The 22,521-nt window shown below is 53.4% G+C and overlaps 2 protein-coding genes and 1 pseudogene across 5 annotated transcripts; all 3 read left to right on the forward strand.

The window, feature by feature from the left end:
- Positions 1 to 250: 250 nt before the first annotated feature.
- FANCE (FA complementation group E) lies at positions 251 to 12,715 on the forward strand. 4 transcript variants are annotated; one of them, XM_008152043.3, is made up of 10 exons: positions 251 to 636; positions 4,085 to 4,709; positions 5,273 to 5,317; positions 5,600 to 5,668; positions 5,929 to 6,072; positions 6,406 to 6,529; positions 6,704 to 6,782; positions 9,082 to 9,148; positions 10,409 to 10,534; positions 12,189 to 12,715. In XM_008152043.3, exons 1-10 carry the CDS (start codon positions 389 to 391, stop codon positions 12,288 to 12,290), a joined length of 1,629 nt encoding a protein of 542 aa, XP_008150265.2. In that variant the 5' UTR covers positions 251 to 388; the 3' UTR covers positions 12,291 to 12,715. The 4 variants fall into 4 exon arrangements, with proteins under 4 accessions (XP_008150265.2, XP_054577929.1, XP_054577930.1 ...); XM_054721955.1 differs by lacking the exon at positions 251 to 636 and adding an exon at positions 674 to 798; XM_054721956.1 differs by lacking the exon at positions 251 to 636 and adding an exon at positions 3,140 to 3,297.
- Positions 12,716 to 13,660: 945 nt separating this feature from the next.
- Positions 13,661 to 15,919, forward strand: RPL10A (ribosomal protein L10a). The gene is made up of 6 exons (XM_008151985.3): positions 13,661 to 13,713; positions 14,001 to 14,075; positions 14,148 to 14,228; positions 14,578 to 14,726; positions 15,291 to 15,463; positions 15,718 to 15,919. The coding sequence occupies exons 1-6, from the start codon at positions 13,709 to 13,711 to the stop codon at positions 15,886 to 15,888; spliced, it is 654 nt and encodes a 217-aa protein (XP_008150207.1). The 5' UTR covers positions 13,661 to 13,708; the 3' UTR covers positions 15,889 to 15,919.
- A 2,269-nt stretch (positions 15,920 to 18,188) lies between these two features.
- LOC114235319 (U6 spliceosomal RNA) lies at positions 18,189 to 18,289 on the forward strand (annotated as a pseudogene).
- Positions 18,290 to 22,521: the final 4,232 nt, after the last annotated feature.

The following is a 22,521-nucleotide window of genomic DNA, read 5'->3' on the forward strand; positions in this document are numbered from 1 at the left end:
CTGCTTCCCAGAGCACTGGAGGAAGGATAAGGGCAGCAGTCGCTGCCCGCCCCGCCCCCATCGCTGGTGTGACCCCGCCCACAAACAACCCCCTTAGGTCGTGGCCCCGCCCCTTCCAGGAGTTGGCGCTCGGCCTCCTCGGCTCTTCCCACCTTTTGACTCTCCGGCTGGCCCCGCCCCTTCCGGCCTGCCTCGCGCCCCGCCCCCCGCCCCGTCCCGCCCCGCTTATCTCCTTCCTCAGATCCCTGTGTCTCTGGCGGCCGGGCCGGGCGCGCTGAGGAGGGAGTGCGGCGCGCGCGGGAGGGCGAGTCGTGGAGTCCTCCTCCCTCAGGCCGCGGAGCGGAGGCCCGAAACCGAGCGAGGGTGGGGTGGGGCGCGGGGCCCGGGCATGGCAGCCCCGGAGGCGGCGCCCGCTCTGGCTGAGAGCGCGGAACAGGCGCCCTGGGCTCAGCTCGAGGCCCCCGCCCGCCTCCTGCTGTGGGCGCTGCAGGCGGGGCCGGACGGGGCGCGGCGCGGCCTGGGGGTGCTGCGCACGCTGGGCCGCCGCGGCGGGGAGCCCTTCGCCTGGGGCCGCGTCCTGGAGGCGCTGTGCCGGGAGGAGCCGGTCGCGGAGGGCCCGGACCCGCGGCTGCTGCTGTAAGTAGCCGGCGCCGCGCGTCTCCCTCCCGGGCGGGTGCGGCCCCTGAGGGGCGGCCGCGGCGGAGCGGTCCCTGCCGCGCTCGCGGGCACTTGGCGGAGAGCCTCCCTTCGTGCGGTCGGTGCGGGCGGCTACCTGCGGCGGCGGGTAAACGAGTAATTGTAAGTCGGTGGACTCTAATCGGTTTTTTAAAATCCTCACCCGAGGATGTGTTCATTGGTTTGAGGGAGAGAGGAAGGGAGGGGGAGGGAGAAACAACCGGTTGCCTCCCCTGCGCGCCCAGGTCGGGACCAGCCGGCAGCCTAGGAGGTGCCGGAGCCCGGCTCCCCCAACCTTCCTGGTGGACCCCGACGCCCCAACCCGCTGGGCACCGGCCTGGCGGCTCAGATAGCATTTGATAGCGTATTCCACCTCGTACCTTCAGTACAGGCATACTTACGTGTAAAGTGTGCTTATGTGTTGAAATACATAATAAAGTATACAAAAATTAAATTTTAAAGTGAGATAAATGCCAATAAACATCTGGTTGTGGTGGCTTTATATCATTTTCTCAAAGCATAACATACATTTTAGGGCAAGATCACTTTTAGGGATGGTGTTCTTTTTTTAAAATATATATATTTTTACTGATTTCAGAAAAGGAGAGAGAGAAACATCAATGATGAGAGAGAATCATTGATCGACTGCCTCCTGCACGATCAATGCGGATCGAGCCCACAACCTGGGCATGTGCCCTGACAGGGATGGAACTGGTGACCTCCGTGTTCCCTGGTTGATGCTCAACTGCTGAGCCACACCGCCGGGGCAGGGACGGAGTTCCTTTTTAAAAAAAAAATACATATTTTTATTGATTTCTGAGAGGAAGGGAGAGGGAGATAGAAACATCAATGATGAGAATCACTGATCGGCTGCCTCCTGCACGCCCCTGAGCCTGGGACCCTTCAGTCCACAGGCTGACCTCTATCCACTGAGCCAAACGCTAGGGCAGGGGATGGTGTTCTTGATCATTGCTAGTCTTTGGGGTGAATTTTTTTTTTTCCTCTTTATGTTGCTGACAGTTCCCACTAGGAGCAGAAGTGTCAGCTCTGCCATTTTCTTATTTGGTTGTGCTTCCGTTATTGGTGTTCACTTTTCAAGTGTCCTTATAAGTCACGTGTCCATTTTGTGAGGGTTTCGTTTTCTTAAAAAAGGAATACTATATTCATAAATGCACTTAACTACCATTTAACTAAAATACACAGAAAGTAAAAAAAGTGAGTGATGCCTGGCCAGTGTGGCTCAGCGGTTGAATGTCAACCTATGAACCAGAAGATCATGGTGCGATTCCTGGTCGGGCACATGCCTGGGTTTCCGGCTCAATCCCCAGTGGGGGACATGCAGGAGGTAGCTGAGATTTTATATATATACTGTGTGAGTGTGTGTGTGTGTGTGTGTGTGTGTGTGTGTGTGTGTGTATATATATATGACTAGCCGGTTTGGCTCAGTGGATAGAGTGTTGGCCTGCGGACTAAGGGGTCCCAGGTTCGATTCCGGTCAGGGGCACATGCTCGGTTGCAGGCTCAATCTCCAGTATATACTAGTATATGTGTGTGTATAAATAAAATAACACACTTTTTAAAAAGTGAGTGAGGTGCCACCTGCAGCCTCTAGGTTCTGAAGAGCCCGCCTTCCACCCTTGGACACCCCTACCTCAGAAGTAGGCTAGAGTCTGGAATATGGAGATATATTAAATATATGATATATGGAATATATGAAAGTTTTGTAATAGCCTGACTGGCATGGCTCAGTGGTTGAGTGTGGACCTCTGAAGCAGGAGGTCATTGGTTGCCGGCTCCATCCCCAGTGGGGGGCATGCAGGAGGCAGAAAGCAAATGATTCCCTCTCATTATTGATGTTTCTATCTCTCCTTCTCCCTTCCTCTCTGAAATCAATAAAAAGTGATTTGGATCCAAACTGCATGGGTTTGAATCCCAAATTTAAAAAAAAAATTTTTTTAATACTTAATTTCTTGTGTTTTAGATAAGTAGTAACAGAAGTTCTATATTTTCTTCCCACACTCCACTTCGAATTTATTTCATGAGATGAGTCAAGAGATCTTTCAAAACCCCCAAATTGGAGGCTATAGAAATGTTTTCTAGCTGCCTGGCTTTTTCTGGGCAGAGTAGGGGGAGGGGAGACCTACCCCAAGATCACTGGATAGAACTGTACTTCAGTGTCATTGGTTTCTTTTGTAATTCTGTGTATTTTATTTTACACATTTAATAGATTCTGATAAGGGGGTCCGTGGACACAAAAAAGGTAAAAGCCCTTTAAATAGGGTCTTCCTCACCTCTGCTCCCAGGACCTTTCACCACAAACTGACCATCATTTTAACTTACACTCTAGTTTTCTCTCTTTACTTAATGTTTGTTTTCCACAAAGGAAAGATGCTTTTCCTCGCTCACACACACATCCCAAGTCCCTCAGTGCGATGTTGCACAGCTCTGCAGAGTTGTGTATGGAGAGGAGCAAGGCCTGATGGGTGGTGGGCTGGATGCACCCAGGACTTGCTTGCCTCCCCGACAAGCCGCCGGTCACACAGCATCTGGATTTGTGCCTTCACAACATGACAGACAGCTGCATTGCTCCGTCCGCAGCAGCCCTTGCTGATATCTGGACAGGTATCCTCAGGGTTAAATCATTCAGTAAATGTGCACCAAGTGCCTGCTAGGGCTAGTGCCACGCTGGTGCTGGGGCGCAGTAAGGAGAGCTCTTCTCTGCCTCTCAGGAGTCTTCGTGGTAAAAGGGACATCAGAGCTGGACAGAGGTCACCTGTGACTTCCAGGGCATGGCAAGTGGAGCACAGCCTCAGGCCGCATTGCACAGCACCCTGCAGTCCCGTCTGCCCATTGCCATCCAGCCTCTAGCTCTGCCCAGTTTGCCTTCCTCTCGATAGGATTCTTTAAAAAATAATAATAAGTTTTTATTGATGGTTTGTTTTTTGAGAGACAAAGGGAGAGGGAGAGAGAGAAACATCGATGGGAGAGAAATATTGATCGGCTGCCTCCTACACACCCCTGCTGGGGATGGAGCCTGCAACCCGGGCATGTGCCCTGACCAGGGTTTGAACCCATGACCTCTCGGTGCATGGGATGATGCTCAATCCACTGAGCCATATCAGCTGGGCTCAATAGGACTCTTTTTTTTTTTTTTTTAAATATATTTTATTGACTTTTCACAGAGAGGAAGGGAGAGGGACAGAGAGCCAGAAACATCGATGAGAGAGAAACATCGATCAGCTGCCTCCTGCACACCCCCCACCGGGGATGTGCCCACAACCAATGCACATGCCCTTGACCGGAATCGAACCCGGGACCCCTCAGTCCGCAGACCGACGCTCCATCCACTGAGCCAAACCGGTTTCGGCTCAATAGGACTCTTAACTGTTTGCCTCCCTCTGCTACCCAGGAAACCACTGCTGCTGCGATTGCCTCGCTTATGCCAGCGGAACCTGATGTCCCTGCTGATGGCTGTTAGGCCCTCCCTGCCTGAGAACAGGCTGCTCCCTCTGCTGCAGATCGCAAGGCAGGACCCAAGCCCTGACCCTGATGCCTGGCTCCAGGCCCTGGGGGAACTGCTGCGAAGGGATCTGGATGGTGGGGTCTCCACTGAGGGAGCATCCCCACTGTCTAGAAGGTGCCAGAGTCGGCTCCGAGACCTGTGTAGGCAGCTGAGTCCAGGGGGCAGGAGGTTGAAGTTGACCCAGTCTCCAGAGCCTGAAGAGGAAAAGGAGGAGCAAGAGGAGGACAAGTACTCCCAGCGGCCTGGGAAACGAAAGGAGCCCGAGGGAGAGCCTGCCAGTCCCGAGGGGGAGAGGGCCCCCAAAAGGTTCCGGTGTTTGGAAAGGGTCGAGGAGGAAAGTCGTGAGGAGGAGCAAACTGAACATGAATCTTTGGGAACCCTGGCAGATGGAGGAGACACATCACCCATTAAGGACCAGCCTGTCGTGGGGGCTGAGTGTGTTGAGGCTGCTCAGAGTCCGGAGGATACTAAGGCATCCGCTGAGAGTTTGGAGCTGCCCAAAGCTATCCAGGTACCAGGGTGAGGAGGCTGGGCTTAGAGTGATCCCTCAGGAGTCGGGGGTTTAATCGGGACAAAAGCCTGTTTGGACACTTTCCCAGTTGGAATGACTGTAGTCCGTGGAGCAAGGGGCAGGAGCAGGGGGTTAAGAAAATGTAGTCGCTGCTCTACAGACTCTGGGGAAGGGAGTTATGGGAGGTGGGAAACCCTTGACCTAACGATCTATAACCTGAGGTTAAAGGGTACTGGTCAGGCGGAGAGGCTCTAGAGCCACCCCACCACACCATCCTATGGGAGTGGGGGGCATGATGCCACCATCCAGCCTGCCTCCCCGCCCAAGGCTGGGTCTACCCCGTTAGGGTGGATGCAGAGAAGAAGGTCGAGACAGCTGGATTTGCACGGCCCTTGCCTAGTTTGAGTTCTTAAGCTCTTGTCAAGGTCTAGGCTTCATGTTCTTGAATCATCTTTGCCTACTAGCTCCCCCCAGCTTGGGCCTTCTCAGGAAGGGGAGCCGGGAGTGGGCTTGGGGCCACGCTGTGCGGGTAGGGGCTTGGTGGTGACTGAACTCTCCTGCAGGACCAGGTTCCCAGGCTGCAGCAGCTGCTCAAGACCTTCGGGGAGGTGAGTGGCCCTGCCTCCTCCACCTTCCGGGACCGCAGCCGTGCTGAGGCTCAGGGGGCCCAGGCAGTGAGGCACAGACGGTCAGGGGTGGGGCTTGCAGTGAAGAGCTGACAGTCGCTGCAAGTCATCTTGGGCCCAAGTGCAGATATGTCGTCTGGCCCCAACGGTTCCTCTCTTCTGGTAGCACCTTCCGGGGTCCTCAGCCACCACTGCCGTTGAAGGGTTGGCCTCGGTGACTTGTCACCATCACTCTGCCAGTCCTAATGTGGCTTTCCCTCCCAGGGGTTGGAGGGGTTGGAGGAGGCTCCCACAGTTGAGCTGCAGCTTCTCCATGAATGCAGTCCCAGCCAGGTGAGTCCAGAAGATCACATCCCATCTCGCCAGCCTTTTCCCATTTAACTGTGTTTCCCTGCCTCATAAGGACTGTGGGAGGGGAACTTTGTTGGATTTGGTCTCTCGGGCAGGGGTCACCCTGACTGGGTTTATTAAGCCCTGACTCCTCCCCATAGGGCAGCTCTCTCAGCCTTCCCTTCCCCTGGAGTGTCCTTGCCCTAGCCCTCTGCTGCCCCATTGGCAGAGACAGCCGAGTGTCCCTGTCTGCCGCTCTGCAGGTTGGCCTGCTCTGTGACCAGCTGCAGCTGCCCCAGCTCTCGGACACAGGCCTCCTGCGGCTCTGTACCCGGCTGCTGTCCCTCTCACCAGATCTCAGCCTCAGCAACGCCACTGTGCTGGCCAGGAGCCTCTTTCTTGGACGGGTGGGTGCATTGGGGTGCATGCAGACTGCCAGGCACACTGGGGGAGAGTCTGAGCCCGCAGGAGGGTGTGCTTGGGAGAGGTGTCCCAGCCTGGCCGGCAGCCTGGGACAGGGGAAGGGCATGGACCCCAGGCCATCTACCCTCAGCTGATTCCTCCTTGAACCCCAGACCAATTCCAGAAGGATTGGGGAAGGGAGCTGTGTCTCCCAACGGGTGGGTCCATGTGAGTCCTAGATAAAAAAACCTTTTCCCTCTGTAACATATATCACCATCTGAAATATGTATCTGATAAGCATTATGAATGAAATAGCATTTCCTCCCCATTGGCTGTAGATTCTCTCCCTGACTTCCTCGGCCTCCCGCCTGCTCACAACTTCCCTGACCTCCTTCTGTGCCAAGTATACCCACCCTGTCTGCAGAGCCCTCCTTGGCCCTGTGCTCCGGGCCCCAGAAACAGGTAATTCCAGAACCAGCCTTCACCCAGGGTGACCCTGGCAGAAGCTGGGTATTCAGTGAGTAAAAGCTGTTACTTCTCTGGCAGTGCCCCCTCTGATGAGCTGAGCATGCCGTTCCCTGCAGTCCTCTCCTCTCCTGCCATTCCCCAGACTTCTCCCCTCTGTCCCCTACCCAGGTCCGGCTCAAACAGAGCTACTGTGTTGCCTTATGAAGGACGAGGCCCTGGAGCCAGACAGGCAGGTGCTAATACTGGGGTGAGTATTCAGGCCTCTGTGTCCCCTCCTCCTCCCCTGGCCAAGTCTGTTTCTGGCATTTTGGAGTTGGAGCCAACTGGGCACTAGGCCCTGTGCCTGAAAGACAGGAGACGCCCCCCTCCCGGTTATCTGAACCCGGCTGGGGCCTTCCCACCTGGGCCCGTGCAAGTTGCCATCCTGTGCCCCTTCCCAAGCCCGGAGTTTCAGTCTTCCATGCAAGGTGCTTTGCGGAATGCAGAGAAGGGCTGGTGGTCCTGGCTCCTGAGCAGTTCCCAGCGTAGTTGGAGATTGGCACTATGGGTAAAAACACTGGCTCTGGAGTCAGACAGACATAATTTCAGATCTCAACCTGGCATTTTTTTAAAATGCGAAATTCAAACCGGTTATTCCATATTTCTGAGGCTCTCAGAGCTTCTTATGAAAAATGGGAATAATACTCACTCTGGAGGATTTTCCTAGATATTAAATGTGATAATCCATATAAAGACCTCAGTACAATATTTGGCACTTAGTAAATGCTCAGAAATTGTGTTTTTTTAAAAATATATTTTATTGATTTTTACAGAGAGAGAAGGGAGAGGGATAGAGAGTTAGAAACATCTATGAGAGAGAAACATTGATCAGCTGCCTCCTGCACACCCTGTACTGGGGATGTGCCCGCAACCAAGATACATGCCCTTGACCGGAATCGAACCTGGGACCTTTCAGTGCGCAGGCCGACGCTCTATCCACTGAGCCAAACCGGTTTCAGCAGAAATTGTTATTAAATTTGTGTTAAAATTGGAGATTCGCCCTAACCGGTTTGGCTCAGTGGATAGTGTGTTGGCCTGCGGACTGAAGGGTCCCAGGTTCGATTCCGGTCAAGGGCATGTACCTTGGTTGTGGGCACATACCCAGTAAGGAGTGTGCAGGAGGCAGCTGATTAATGTTTCTAACTCTCCCTCTCCATTCCTCTCTGTAAAAAGTCAATAAAATATATTTTTAAAAATTTAAAAAATTGGAGATTCGAGACAGAAATAATGAGTAGAAAAGACCCATTGGACATCAAAATCCTATATAACAAAAGGCTAATATGCAAATCGACCAAATGGCAGAACGATGGGTTGCTATGACACACACTGACCACAAGGAGGCAGATGCTCAATGCAGGAGCTGCCCCCTGGTGGCCAGTTCGCTCCCACAGGGGGAGCGCCGCTCAGCCCTGAGTCCGGCTCACAGCTGGCGAGCACAGCGGCAGTGGCAGGAGCCTCTCCCACCTCCGTGGCAGCGCTAAGCTGTCAGTCAGACATCCCCTAAGGGCTCCTGGACTGTGAGAGGGTGCAGGCCAGGCTGAGGGAACCTCCACCCCCCACCCCGAGTGCACAAATTTCATGCACCGGGCCTCTGGTGAAATATAAGATGCTAAGTATGAGAAGGACAATCTCAAAAATAGTATCAGCCACCACATATCGAGCACTGTCTCTGCTTTAGATTCATCATCTGTTAGTCTTCATGTAATCCGGTGAGGTAGGTGCTGCTGCCGCCTTAAAGATGGAAAACTTAGGTTGTGGCCAAAGGTCACACAGCCAGCAAGTGATAAAGCCTGGGATCAAACCCCATTCGTGCACCCAGGAAGCCACACTGTCCATGTGACATGCGGCCGTTCCAGGCAAGCTGAGGCCCGAGCGGTAGAACAGGAAGCACAGCTGGAGTGGACCTCCCTGTGGGTTGGGCTCCGCAGGGAGGGCTGGCCTCCTCCAGGGCGCCTTGTGTGTCTCATCGATCATCATGGTCCCTGGGTCGCCCTCACCTTTTGTACTCAGGATGTATTCTCTTTTTTTTTTTTTTTAACATATTTTTATTGATTTCAGAGAGAAAGGGAGAGGGAGAGATAGAAACATCAATGATGAGAGAGAATCATTGATCGGCTGCCTCCTGCACGCCCTACACTGGGGATCGAGCCTACAACCCAGACATGTGCCCTGACTGGGAATTGAACCATCACCTCCTGGTTCATAGGTTGATGCTCAACCACTGAGCCACACTGGCCGGGCTCAGGATGTATTCTTGACTCCTGGCTATTTTTCAGGGGATCTTTGTACCTCCTACCGCCAAATCCTTCATTGTCAGCTCCCAGGGTCTTGGGTTGTGGCCTGCCCAGCACTGAGTACGGGCTCTGCAGCAATGACTACTGGGCAGCCGGCAGCATCATGGGGACTCTGACTCATTCCTCTGGTGGCTGGGGACCTTGGCCTTGCCCTGCCTTGGGGCAGGCTTCAGCGGGAGGCTGGGCTTTACCCACCGGGCCTGTGCTTTGCAGACAGATCTTGGAGGTGCCCTGGAAGGAGCAGACTTTCCTGGTGCTGCAGTCACTCCTGGAGCGGCAGGTGAGCGGCTGCCTTGGGGACGAGGACAGAGAAGTGCTGGGGACGGGTGTGGGGCTGCTGCGCATCTGGTTCCTTTGGTGATGGAGGGGCAAGTAGGACAGCTGCCCTACAGCAGGGTGCCCCATGACTGTGGGAGAGTCCCGGGGCTTCAAAGGCTGGTAGCAGAGAGCTGACTCCATGGTAAAGTATCTCTGCCTCTTCCTGGCTCCGTGGCCTTGGGGAGCAACTTTCCGCTATGTGTGTAGCAATTAAGTTGTATTTCCCCTGGCCAGTAGCTCAGTGGTTAGAGCACCTACCTGGGTTGGAGGCTCGGTCCCTGGCTCCAGTTGTGGGAGGCAACCAATCGGTGTGTCTCTCTCACATCAATGTTTCTCTCTCTCCCTTCCACTCTCTCTAAAAAGCAGTGGAAAAATATCCTCGGGTGAGGATTAACAAAATAAATAAATAAATAGTTTTCTTTTTGAATAGGTAATAAATTCATATGTTCACAATTTTAGAAGCTCAAAGAGGAAATAGTGAAAAAATATTCCCTCAGCCGTCTAGATGCCCTTCCCCGGGGTGAACCAGTGTTACTAGCTTCAGGGGACCCTCCCAGAGGTGCTTATATTTACAAGGACACATGTATAGATGCATTTTCCCTTTGTTTTTTTACATAGATGGGAACACCAAGCTCAGTGCGCTGTATTCTGCTTTATTTACTTACTATACATTTTGGCAATTTTTCCATATCAGTACTTAAAATTCTGCCTCATCTGTTTATAACTTAGGTGTTGACCTAACCTCTCTGTCTCAGTTTCCTCATCTACTAAAGGGGAGTGATGATAGCACCTACCACACAAGACTGGGGTGAGGTGTGAGTGGGATAACTGGTGTAAAGTGCTCGGAATGGTGCCTGGTGCATAATAATGCTTATTAAATTATTATTATCATGAAGACCTGTTGTTAGGCTGGCAGTGCCACTCTGTATCTTCAAGCACTAACCCAGGCTAGGGATCCTCGGCCTCCCTTGGTCCGAATCAGCCTTTGCAACGGTAGCCGCCCTTTTCTGAGACCTGTGCGCAGGCTTTATGTGCATTATGTCATTTAATCCTTTTCACAGGCTTCAGAGTTAGATTTTATGAGCCCCATTCTACAGGTGTGGAAACTGAGGCTTAGTTTGGTTAAGTGATCTGCATAGGGTCCCCTGGTTAGTAAGAGGTAGAGCTGGGAAGTGAATGCAAGGCCCGTTCTCGTGCTGCTGTTCCCTCCCAATGTGTGCAGGTGGAGATGGCCCCCGAGAAGTTCAGTGTGTTGATGGACAGGCTCTGCAAGGAGGGGCCGGCAGCCACTGCGTCCATGGCCTACGCCAAGCTCATGCTGACAGTGATGACCAAGTATCAGGCCAGTGTGAGTGCTGATGGGGCCATGAGGGCTGGCCCTGCTGCTCTGAACCTGCCATGACGGTGTACATCTGTTTGCCAGGGAGAAAACCCTGAGTGTTAGCCAGGGAGCCCACAAGTTCAAGCCTGGGACTAGGCAATGAGACTGCTCATCCAGCCAACACCGCTGTGGGCCAGATGCCACATGGGGAAGCAACAGTGACCATACCACAGTCCTTGTCCTTGACTTGACCCTCTCCCCTCACACCAGGCCAGCAAGAGGGGAAGGAGAGATGGTAAACAGATCATTGCAATATCTGGTAGGAGTCAGGTGCGAGTACACACGGGGCTTTTGATGACAGAGCAAGAGGGGGCAACTAAACCTTGTTTGTGGTTTTGAATGGGGACAGGCCTCCTGATTCTTAAAAGGTGAGTAGTCCAGACCTCAGAGGGAAAGTAGGGGAGGGTGGGGACAAGGGAGATAGATCAACCAAAGGACTTGTGTGCTTGCATATGAGCCTAACCAATGATCACGGACAACAGGGGGAGGGGGGCTTGTGTGTGGGGGGGATTGGGAAGGGAATGGGGGGAGGGGGTTGAGGACAAATATGTGATACCTTAATCAATAAAGTAATTAAAAAAAAAAAAGGTGAGTAGTCGTCAAGGGCTGAGATGGAGGAAGGGGCATTCCAGGCAAAGGAAACAGTGTCAGCAGTGAATGTTGAGGGGTACAGGTAGCTCATTGTGGCTGAGGCCTAAAAATGTGAGAGTTGATGGCGGTAGGGGATGAGGTTAGAGATCTAAAATACCAAGAGCTAATACTTGCATAGCCCCTGCTACACCTCAGGCACCATTCTAAGCCCTTATATATGTTAACTCTCTAGTTCCACGCATTAGCACTATGAGAAGATATATTATTAGCTTCATTTTATAGATAAGGAAGTTGAGACTCAGGTAAATGTAACTTGTCCAAGGTCATATTGCCAGGCCACGATAGCATCTTATGAAGGGCCTTGGACTTTATCTTGAAGGCCAGGTATTCTTGGCTGTTGGCTCTTTACCCTTTTCTTGGGAGCCACAGTCCCATTTGATGATTTGATGAAAGCTATAGCTCCTCCCTGGAAAATGAACACATGAACACACATCTGAGGAACACGTATCAGGAGACTGGGTCCTGGAAGGAGGGCCTCAGTACGAGGCCTCAGGAGTTCTTCCAGGGCCTTCAGCTGGAGTGAGGTGGTCAGATTTCCATTTTATAGAGAAACCTCTGGCCTCGGTAAGGAATAGGAATTAGAGGGAAGATGCAGGGTAGAGACCTGCCAGGAGGTTGCAGCTACAGGTCAGGGAAGAAAAAGTGTGTCCCAGAAGGAAGGTGGCAGCGGTTTCCTGTCTGTAGCCGGAGGGTGTGAGGGTTATATGAACAAATTCACTTAACGTGCTGCCGCATAGGGCGCACTCAGCTGTCAGCTGTTACTGCCTTGGCTGACCTAGTAATTGGGCAGTATTTGGCCCAGGTCCACCTGAATCCAAACACAGTGAACTAATGAGGTTCGATTGCTCAGGGGGTCCTTACCTCCCATTGTCCTTATGCCCTGGATTCCTCTCCTTTCTGAACAGGGCCCGGGGTCAGAGGGAGGGGAGGGATCGGCTGCCGGAGTCCTGACGTTCTTCCTTCTCCCCAGATCACTGAGACCCAGAGACTGAGCCTGGCCACCCCCCTGTCGCTCAACACCACTTTCCTGAGGAAGTCCCTGCAGGCCGCCCTGAGACGTCTGGCCCCCTGACCTTCACCCGGGGACACCAGCTTCCTGAAGGACACTGCCCTCACCCTCACCCTTGCCTGGGGTGAAGGCCGAGCCTGGCCATTCAGGCATCAACTGCCTCCCTGTTCCAGGCTCAGAGAGGCCATCTTGACCTCCCAGCCAGCAGGGAGGGTACAGGCTAAGGGGGCTGGATGAGCTGGTTTCCAAGGACTGCTGACCCTGGCTCACTCCCTGTCACTTCTGCCTCAGGCTTCGGCAGCCATCTTTCCTATAAGCCCCGTAGTGTCACAGCAGACCCAGAAGAGCGAATGATGCTCGGGGGACCCCTGTGCTTAGCACTCAGCACAGATCTCGTGTGCCGCAGTGTGTTATGACCCCCTGAATTGTTCTGACTTGAATAATAATTTATCAATGGTATTTAATAAAAATCAGGAAATTCAATAATGTGTCATTAGAAGCAGTGCCTGCCTTCCTATTAGCTCTGGTATTTGTTGAAAATTAACTCACCACCACCACTCCACCTGCTCAGTGACAAGGGGCATCTTTCCCCAGTGAAATGTTCTGAGAGGAAGGTGGTGCAGTTCTGAGGTTCATTCATTCATGTTCTGTGGGCCAGAGTGTGTGCTACCACCCACCCCAACCCTATCAGCTGTCTGTTGAGTGGGATGGGGCTTAAAGGTGGGAGTGACAGTCTGGAATTGGGGAAGGCTTTTGGGCGGAAGACATTTGCGTAGGGATGGAGGCTCCTGGGTTACTGTGGGCAGAGGAGGATGGGCCTCTTGAACAGGAAAGGGTGTGCAACACGGTGGCCATGTCTGTTTGACATCTTTATATTCCCACGGCAGCTAGCGAGGCGCCCGTCCGTAGGTAGGTGTTACAGAAGACGCAACTGTCGGGTGAAGGTTCATTACAGTACGTTCCAGCTCTTCCCCACTGCAGGCCTCTGGGGGCCAAGAACACAACTTTATCCGCAAGTCCCTTCTTGCAACTCCCTCGGAAGCCGCAAGCCCACCCCCAACCCCCGCCCATTAGAGCGAGATGAGGGAGAGAGGTCGGGAGTAAAGCCTGCTTTTAAGGCAGGTGCGTGAGGAAGTGGGCAGAGGAAGTCTGGGGGCAAACATGCAGGAATCACACCCTCTCAGCGGCCATTACAATGCGTGGCCCAGTACGTTTGGTTTCTGAAGCTCAAGCCCTGGACCTAGCCTCTTCCTTACCAGCCTGGCAGCTGCTGGCGCAAAACCGGGCAGTCTGAGGGTGCCCCGGGCCGCGGCCTATCGGCGCCCTCCAGCGGCCGCAGACGGCGGCGCGCCCGGGGATGGAGCGACCGACTGCGCTCAGCTGGGAAGGCACAAGACATCTCTCGCGAGAACAAGGTTCCTATTTGAGCGCATGCGCGAACTGAGTTAGTCTCTTTTCCGGTTTTTGCGGCGCGAGGAGCCATGAGGTGAGTGACATTTAGGGGGCTATCCGTGCTCATCCGCACCTCGGACGCCCCGGTGGGCAAGGAGACTCTGCGGGCGGAATCGGGGGTCCTTGCCCTTGCTTCGCTGCGGGGCATTACTTGCCGGTCGGCCGCCGTAGGAGCCCTCTTTCCGCGGCCTGCATCTGGTTCTCGGACCCACTCCGACCCGGTGTCAGGTTCCCCAGCCGCTCCGCCTGAGGCCCTGCCCACGCCGAGGGTGCCGGTCCGCGGCGCCGGGCCTGAGCGCTGGTCTTGCTTCCCTCCTGCAGCAGCAAAGTCTCCCGCGACACCCTTTACGAGGCGGTGCGGGAGGTCCTGCACGGGAACCAGCGCAAGCGCCGGAAGTAAGCCGGGTCCGCGGGAGGGCGGGCGCGGGCCGGGGCCTCGGCGGCCGGCTAACTTGCACTTTCCCTAAGGTTTTTGGAGACGGTGGAGCTGCAGATCAGCCTGAAGAACTATGACCCTCAGAAGGACAAACGCTTCTCGGGCACCGTCAGGTTGGCACCGTTCTGACCCCACCCAGCCCTCAGTGCCCCCGTGCCCAGCTCTGCCCTCGAGGCTCCTGTTGAGCCCGAGGTGGGCAGACACGCGGGCACTGGAGTGCCCGGGTAGTTCAGACCCCCTGCTCTGGCAGGCGTGGCTGGACGGACCCCCACCCTGGGTCTTAAAACAAGAGGGGAGGCGTGGGGAGGCCTAGGCCGAGCCCGCCGGCTAGTTTGAGAAGCCAGACTAGCTGTTGGTGAACGTGGACGCTCTGGGTAAGGCTCTGGCTGCAGCGGTCCCAGGCCCGTTCACCCGCCTGGAGACCCAGGGCTGGGCGTGACCTGCTCTGTCCCCAAAACGCAGGCTGAAGTCCACGCCCCGCCCCAAGTTCTCCGTGTGTGTGCTGGGGGACCAGCAGCACTGTGATGAGGCCAAGGCCGTGGACATCCCGCACATGGACATCGAGGCGCTGAAGAAACTCAACAAGAATAAGAAACTGGTCAAGAAGCTGGGTGAGTGGGGGGCGGGGAGAGGCGGCGGGCAGTTCTGGGAGTGAGAAAAGTGGTGCTTAGACCGTTAGGATTTTAAAATGATGAGGAGGGTAGAATTGTGACCAAAGGGTTGGCTGTGGTTGGTTAACTTGATTTAGGAAAGTTCTTTTTCTATTTGCTTTGAGGATTGAGTTTTATACAGGAAGGAGGAGGCGCCAGGTGTGGTGCAAACCCACGGTCTCCGTTGACTAGTCAGGTGCTGGTGTTTGAGTTGGAATTTCTATTTCAAGTTCCAATTTAATTTCTTCTTAGTCTCTGGTCTACAGTTGTCATGTAGCGAGAAAGTGGGAAGGCAGGATTAGCCCGAGTGTTTTGCATTGCAACATGGATTGTGGGTCAGCCTGGCTTCTGGTAACAGATTTTATGTGAATGTTGGGTCAGTGAAAGTTCAGAGGGTGGAGATGCTCAAACTGGAGTGTAGGAGGGGTTAAAAAGACGGTACCTGTGCTGGGTTGGATCACAGAGCTCGTGTGGAGGTCGGCCTTTCGGGGTCCTAAGCATCCAATGGCTTATTCTCTTCACCAGCCAAGAAGTACGATGCCTTTTTGGCTTCAGAGTCTCTGATCAAGCAGATCCCACGAATCCTGGGCCCAGGCCTGAATAAGGCTGGCAAGTTCCCTTCCTTGTTGACCCACAATGAGAACATGGTGGCCAAAGTCGATGAGGTGAAATCCACAATCAAGTTCCAGATGAAGAAGGTAAGTTAATCCATGGTGTTGGTGGCCCCGGCCCTGGAGCCTGCCCATGTTTTCTAAACGGGAGCCCTGGTTTGCCTTCCTGTGATACTTTGGACATGTGATTGTCACTAAGCAGGGTTGAAGCTGGTCAGAGCCTGGGGCCAAAGCACTGCTCGCTGGGAGGGACGACGGGCCACCTGCCTCGTGGATGTCCCCACTCTTCCCGTGTTCTCTCCCATCTGCCACCAACCTGATTGACCTTCCTCTCCCCACAGGTGCTGTGTCTGGCAGTGGCTGTTGGCCATGTGAAGATGACAGATGATGAGCTTGTGTACAACATCCACTTAGCTGTCAATTTCCTGGTGTCATTGCTCAAAAAGAACTGGCAGAATGTCCGGGCTTTGTACATCAAGAGCACCATGGGCAAGCCCCAGCGCCTGTACTAGGCCCAGCTAATAAACCATACTGCCACTGTGACCTGTCTGCCTGTGACTGGGGGGGAATGGGGGACAGGGCCAGGACTCCAGCCTGATGCCCCTGCTGCTTCCTAGTGGCCAGGCTTCACACTGCAGACATTGAGTCCACTCTTACTGGGGGCCTGGAGCTGCTCCCTGGGTATCAGCTCACTTGGGGCCTTGGTCCATAGGATCACAGCTGTTACAAATGAAGATTGGGTTCCTAGGCGTTGCTGATGGGACTAATCCACAAACGCGGAGAAATGGGTCTAATACATGGAACCTCGGTTCTTGAACTAATTCATTCCAGAAGACTTTAAGAAGCGATTTGTTGAAACCAAGCTTCTCCCCATTAGACAAACATTAAATTTATCAGACGATCCCCCGTTAGCCTTAATCAAATGTGCAGCATGTTTGCTTTTTCAAATTTGCCTGAAAAATGGGTAGGATCCAGGCCCTACCCTACCCCTTTCCCTTGCCTATTGGTGCCAGTGCCAGTGGCTTGGTATTCTGGGAAGTAATTGCGATTAGACCTTTCACTTGAATCATTTAACTTTGGTAAATAAAGGGACCAGCTCATTCCCCCCCTCCCCGTTTCTTCTTAATACATTACTGATTTCAGATTGAGGGAGAGACATCAATTATGAGAATCATTGATCGGCTACCTCCTGCATGTACCCTGCTGGGGACCAAGCCATGTGCCCTGACGGATCAAACCTGGGACCCTTCAGTGGGAAGGCTGACACTACCCACTTAGCCAAACTGGCCAGTGCTCATCCCACCAGTTTCTATTTCAGAGGAGGGAGGGAGAGGTGAGAAACATCAATGGGCTGCCTCCTGCACACCCCCTTTGGAGGATTGAGCCAGCAGCCCAGGCAGGGTCAACCTGGAGCGACACTGGCTGGGCGTCCCAACAGTTTCAATAGAGCTGAAAGGCTAATCAAAGCATAAATAAAAATGCACCTTCTGAAAACAAGGTTTACATGACCTGGAGCTGCCAAGTGTACAAGGTTCTCAATACAGACCTTGAGTAGTTTGCCATTTTAAGTTAAATTTGGGTAAAGTAGCTACCTTAATCGGATGAGAATGAGATTGGGTTCTCAAGGTAGGCCTAGCTTTTTTCTCTCGTCTGTTATAGTACTAGTAGTAGTAAAATAGGCTTGTTTATGTTCCCTTACCTAAGGAGGGGAAAAGCTGGCTATAAAATTAGGACCCAATTTTATTGAAGTGTTTATGCATAGTAAAAATTATTGGAAGCTTACATAAAATTTGACTGTTTAACTCAGAGTTAAGTGGTTTGGGGGAATTTCTGTAGTCTTTGTAATCAAGAAAAAAAGGCAGCCCGGCTGGTATGGCGCAGTGGTTGATCGTGGACCTGTGCACCAGGAGGTCACTGGTTCAATCCCTGGTCAGGGCATGTGTCTGGGTTGTGGGCTCAATCCCCAGTAGGGGGCATGCAAGAGGCAGCCCATCGATGTTTCTCAATGTTTCTATCCCTCTCCCTTTAAAAATATTTAAAAAGAAAATGGGGCGAACAAATTTGTGATGACTTAGTGACTGGAGGGATGTAATAAAAAAATAACTTACAAGTGTGAATATATTTTACTAGAGGCCCCGTGCACGGAATTCATGCACTGGTAGGGTCCCTAGCAGCTGCCAGCTGGCCGGGTACTGCCTTCCTTCCCCAGGCCAGCCCTGCCCGCTGGTCGAACTCCCTGTTGGGACAATTTTCATACTACGCTTTTATTATATAGGACGCCTTGTCTCTGCCACAAAGCTGCTTACAGGGCACTGGGTGCAATTAAGAGAAAATAGAGCCGTGAGGCAAAGGCATAAAGCAAACAGTGGGCTCCAGCTGCACCGGTGGTGGCCACACCTGAGGGCCTTGATGGGCACCAGTGCATCCACCTCTGAGTCCAAGACCAGAAAGACATCTGTACCCGCAGTGGTCCTGTCGTGAGCAGGCGTCGTGAGCCAAGGTTTCGGAGGTTTCTCGTGACCTCAGACGTGTACTCAGTTTGTTGGATGCAAGACCAGCCATGTAATTGCCTGTGGGGCCAAAGGTCCCTGCGGCCTGAGTTTGACTCCTCAGCCCTGCACTTGGGAGCCAGGGGAGCCTGTGAGCAAGTCTGTGAACGTCTCTAAAACTCTCGCTATTGGGAAGTGCAGGTGATGATGGCACCCACCTGAAAGAGACTCGTACCAACTTAAAAGCATTACGTGCTTTGCACAGTGCCAGGCACTTAGCACTCAATTAAAAGGAGCACTGGTAGTGCTCGCTTTGGCAGCACATATAATAAAAATTAAAAAAAAAATTGAAACGATACAGAGAAGATTAGCATGGCCCCTGCGCAAGGATGACACGCAAATTCGTGAAGCGTTCCATATTTTAAAAAAATAAAAATAAAAGGAGCACCGGTAAAATGGTAATTCTGTATAACCACATACATAAAGTACTGGACCTGGTGCACAATGCCAGTGGGTTTAGGACAGACTGAGTGGAGGACATCTGTGCTGATGAATGGGGAGAGAAATCCATCACTCCTTTTGTCTGAAATGAGCCAAGGAATAAAATCCTTAAGAAGTTTCGGAAACTCTAAGGCAAGGTAAATGGGTATGTTTTAGAACTACGTGGGAACTTGAATCTTCCTGCGTTGATCTGAACATTGATCTGAACTTAAGTCAAACCTACTCCGCTTTGTAGGAGTCCTTAAAACCCAACTCTACACTAGACAACACTCACCACCTTCAGCTGGGCTCTGGGGAATCTGTGTAGAGACCCAATGGCTGCTCTCAAGAGGCCCACAGCATCTGGGGGGTAGGGGGCGGGGAGAGTCTCTTGTAAATGAGGGTTGAGCTATTTCATCAAATCCCAGCCTCCAGAATGGTTAGTGTGCACCGGAGTTAGAATTCCAGGCTCAGATACCTGGGAGCCCTAGTTTTCCAGCAGTTGTGTGCAGGGAAATGAGGAGCCTCATGAACCCCAGGACAGTGCTCTGGCTTTGACTGTGGAATTGACGAAAAGATGGCACCCTCCCTTTTCCCCAGAAACGTCAGAACAGAAACGGGGGCAGGAAAGACAACTACTGGCCCCTTCTTTGGGCTCCAGCTTTGTTGACCTTGTGTACAGCTTCCCACAGACCCTGACAGGAGGGCCACTGTCCGAGCCTGGGCTTTGGGCTCCCAAGACCTGCCTTTATATATATATATATGTGTATGTGTGTGTGTGTGTGTGTGTGTGTGTGTAATTTTTTATTTGTTGAATTTAGAGAGAGAAATGGAGAGAGGAAAAAACACCGATTTGTTGCTCCACTTATGCATTTGTTGGTTGCTTCCTGCGTGTGCCCTGACCAGGGATGGAGCCCACGACCCTGGCCTATCAGGACAACGCTCCAACCGACCGAGCTACCGGCCAGGGCAATACCCACCTTCTTATCCTGGCTCCTTCCCTACTCTGTAACCTCAAAGTGCGTCATCACCCACTTCATGTTACCTTTGTGGTTGGGGGCAGGCAGTACAAGAAAAGAGAAAGCAAGGACGCTGGTCAATTTCACTCCTTGAATGTTCTGCCTGAGGGACCTACATTATTCTTAGAGAAGCCACCCGAAGGCTGACTGCTCCAGGAGAGTAGTGAAGGCAACAACCCACGTGATGACACTTCAAGCACTCAATAGGTGCCATCACTTTTTTTTAAATCCTCACTCGAGTGAGTGAGTGTATTTTTTCCATTGATTCTAGAGTGGAAGGGAGAGGGGAGACGGAGAGAAAGGAGGGGAGAGAGACATTGATGTGTGACAGAGACTATCAATTGGTTGCCTCCCACACACGCCCCGACCAGGAATCGAACCCCAGACCCTCCAGTGCACAGGCCAATGCTCTAACCACTGAGCGACCCCTGGCCAGGGCGATGTCATTACTTATTAGTGCAGAAATTAGATTTTTCATCCAGCCCCAGGGTCCTTCATAAACCAACCTCTGCCTCCAGAACCCCCTCCCACCTGGCGGGAGCTCCAGACGCCCTCCCCGTTCTACTAGTGACAGTGAAGTCCCTCCGATGCGGTGGACCAAGACAAAGGCCACCTGGTCATTTAAGTAGTAACCAGGTGCGGGGCTTGGGTCAGGCAGAGCAGTCCACGTCCTGGTGTTGCCACTGACTGGCTGAGTGAGGAGAGGAACCTCAGTCTGCTTCCCATCTGCAAAGTTGGAGCTTGGACCAGAATGATCTAGAAAACTCTAGATTCCGGAGTAGGGTTGGCAGATTTAGCAAATGAAAATACAGAATGCCGCCCTAACCGGTTTGGCTCAGTGGATAGAGCATCCCCCCTCGGACTGAAGCGTCCTGGGTTCGATTCCAGTCAGGGACATGTACCTTGGTTGCGGGCACATCCCCAGTAGGAAGTGTGCAGAAGGTGGCTGATTGATGTTTCTCTCTCATCAATGTTTCTAACTCTCATCTCTCTCCCTTCCTCTCTGTAAAATCAATAAAATAAAAAAATTTAAAAAAAGAAAATGCAGGATGCCCAGTTAAATCTGAATCTCAGATAAATAATGCATGTTCACCGAGGGACGGCCTCCCCCGCCACTCTGCATCCCTGCTGTGTGCTTCCCCAGGCAGCCAGGAGCAGCTTGGCGGGCATGAGCAGCTTGGCGGCCAGGAGCAGCTTGGTCTGGCCTGCCCCGCTGGCAGCTGTCCGCTGCAGAGAGCACTCACTCGCCTTGAAGCTCTTTCCTCGGGAGTAAAGTGAGGGCAGGACGGTGAGGACAGCAGCAGACACTGTGAAGACGGTGGGCATTTAGCAGGCGGCCCATCTCAGCAGGTGTTGACCTTGGGCAAGTCACTTCACTTAGAGACAAAGCTATTCCATCCATTTCACTTTCACATCAATGTTTCTCTCTTCCCCTTTCTATATTTCTAAAACTCAGTAATAATAATAATAAAAACTGGTCCCCGAAAGTAGAAAAGTGCCATAGGCAGTCTTTAGCTTGAATTTAGTCTAGGAACATAAGACAAAATAAATGGTTTTTCTGTGTATGTATGTGTGTGTGAGAGAGAGAGAGAGAGAGAGAGAGAGAGAGAGAGAGAGAGAGAGAGCGCGCGCGCAAGCGCAATAGGAAACCTCAGGCAGCGCTGGGCTCAGTTTAGTGTGCGACCCACGGCAGCAGGGGTGTGGAGAAAGGTCGGAGCTGGAAAGCTTTCATGGGACCCCAGAATCACACCTATTTTGACTGTGGGTAGGGCTTGGGGGCCCCCAGAAAACACGGGGGAAGGTGACGCACCAGGACCTAACCGGGGAGAGCCCCCCTGAAGCTGTTCCAACCCAGAGGCCTGGCACACGACTGGTCACACGACTAACCCACAAACAAATAACTTTAATTTCTCTTTCTGAGTAGGCCTTGAGGGCGCCTGCCCCAGCCCTGTGCCACATTTATGATACAACCCATCACAGCTGGATTTAAAAAGTACACAAAAATATATATAATATACATTACAAAACCTAGGTTGGGTTTGGAGGTGGCCTGAGCGATATGCAAACTGTGAGAACCTTCAGGAAGCTCAGGGGCGGGCGGCAGGGAAGGGAAAGGCACAGTACTTCATATGAAACTCATCGATGCCCGGAGGCCGGGCGCTGAGGGGCCGGATGCTGGGAAGAGGCAGTGGGCAGGGTGAACCTTCAGTCCCAGAACGAGGTCTGGGGAGCTGCTGCAGGCCGGAGACTGGCACGGGGAGGAACAGGTAGAGGCACCGCTGAGGGTTCACTTGGGCAAGAGAAGATACCAAAACTGTGCTGCCTCCCGTGCCCGGGCCACGCCTGCCCAGAGGCTGGGCCTCCATCTTCCTGCCTGACCTCCAGCCGTTTCTGAGCCTGGACCTGCCCCTGGGGCCTTCCCCCATCAGGTGGCTGCTGGGGAGCTTAAAGGATCCGGGCCAGGGCCGCTCGGGGGAAGAGCAGGAGGCTCCCTCCCGGGGCCCTGGCTGGATGGCGGGCTGACAGAGGGTGCCCAACCGGTGCCGAGTACCTGCTGCTCCCCTCCCCTGCTGGTCAGAGGCAGCTGCTCCCCGCGTCAGGGGCCCCAACCCAGCCCCTCCGTGTAGAGCCCCGCCCCAGCCTGGGGCCAGTCCGAGGCAGGGAGGCGTGTAAACTGGGCTTGGGACAGGCAGCCCTGGTGAGAACTCCAACTCTGCCCCCCATCCCCCCCCCCCCAGATTCCTCATCTGTGACACACGCTTGCTTTGTGGGTCAGAGGATGCAGGAGGCACGCTGGGGCCTGGCGCATGGCAGGTGCAAAGACAGTGTGGGCCTCTCTCTTCTCCGCGCAACCCCAGCTCCACACTCCTTCCAGGCCTCTGCACCCCGCCTCCCCTCCAGTCTCCCTCACCCACCGGTCACAGCTCCGAGGGCCCGTGGCCACACACACCTGAGCCAAAGGTGTCCTCCCGTTCGAGGCTGGGCAGACCTAAGTGATGGTGGCTTGGCGACCCAGCCAGGCTGCCCCACCGCTGAGCCCCCCTCCCTTCTCCCACAGTTAAAGCGCAGAACAGTGGCGGGGGGTGTGTGCTGGAGTAGGTGGGGAGGCCTCCTGGCCCTGGGCCCGAGGCCTGGCAGGCAGATGCATCCTCAATCC

Source organism: Eptesicus fuscus, chromosome 10 (assembly GCF_027574615.1).
Source record: "Eptesicus fuscus isolate TK198812 chromosome 10, DD_ASM_mEF_20220401, whole genome shotgun sequence".
In the NCBI taxonomy this organism is placed as follows: Eukaryota; Metazoa; Chordata; class Mammalia; order Chiroptera; family Vespertilionidae; genus Eptesicus; species Eptesicus fuscus.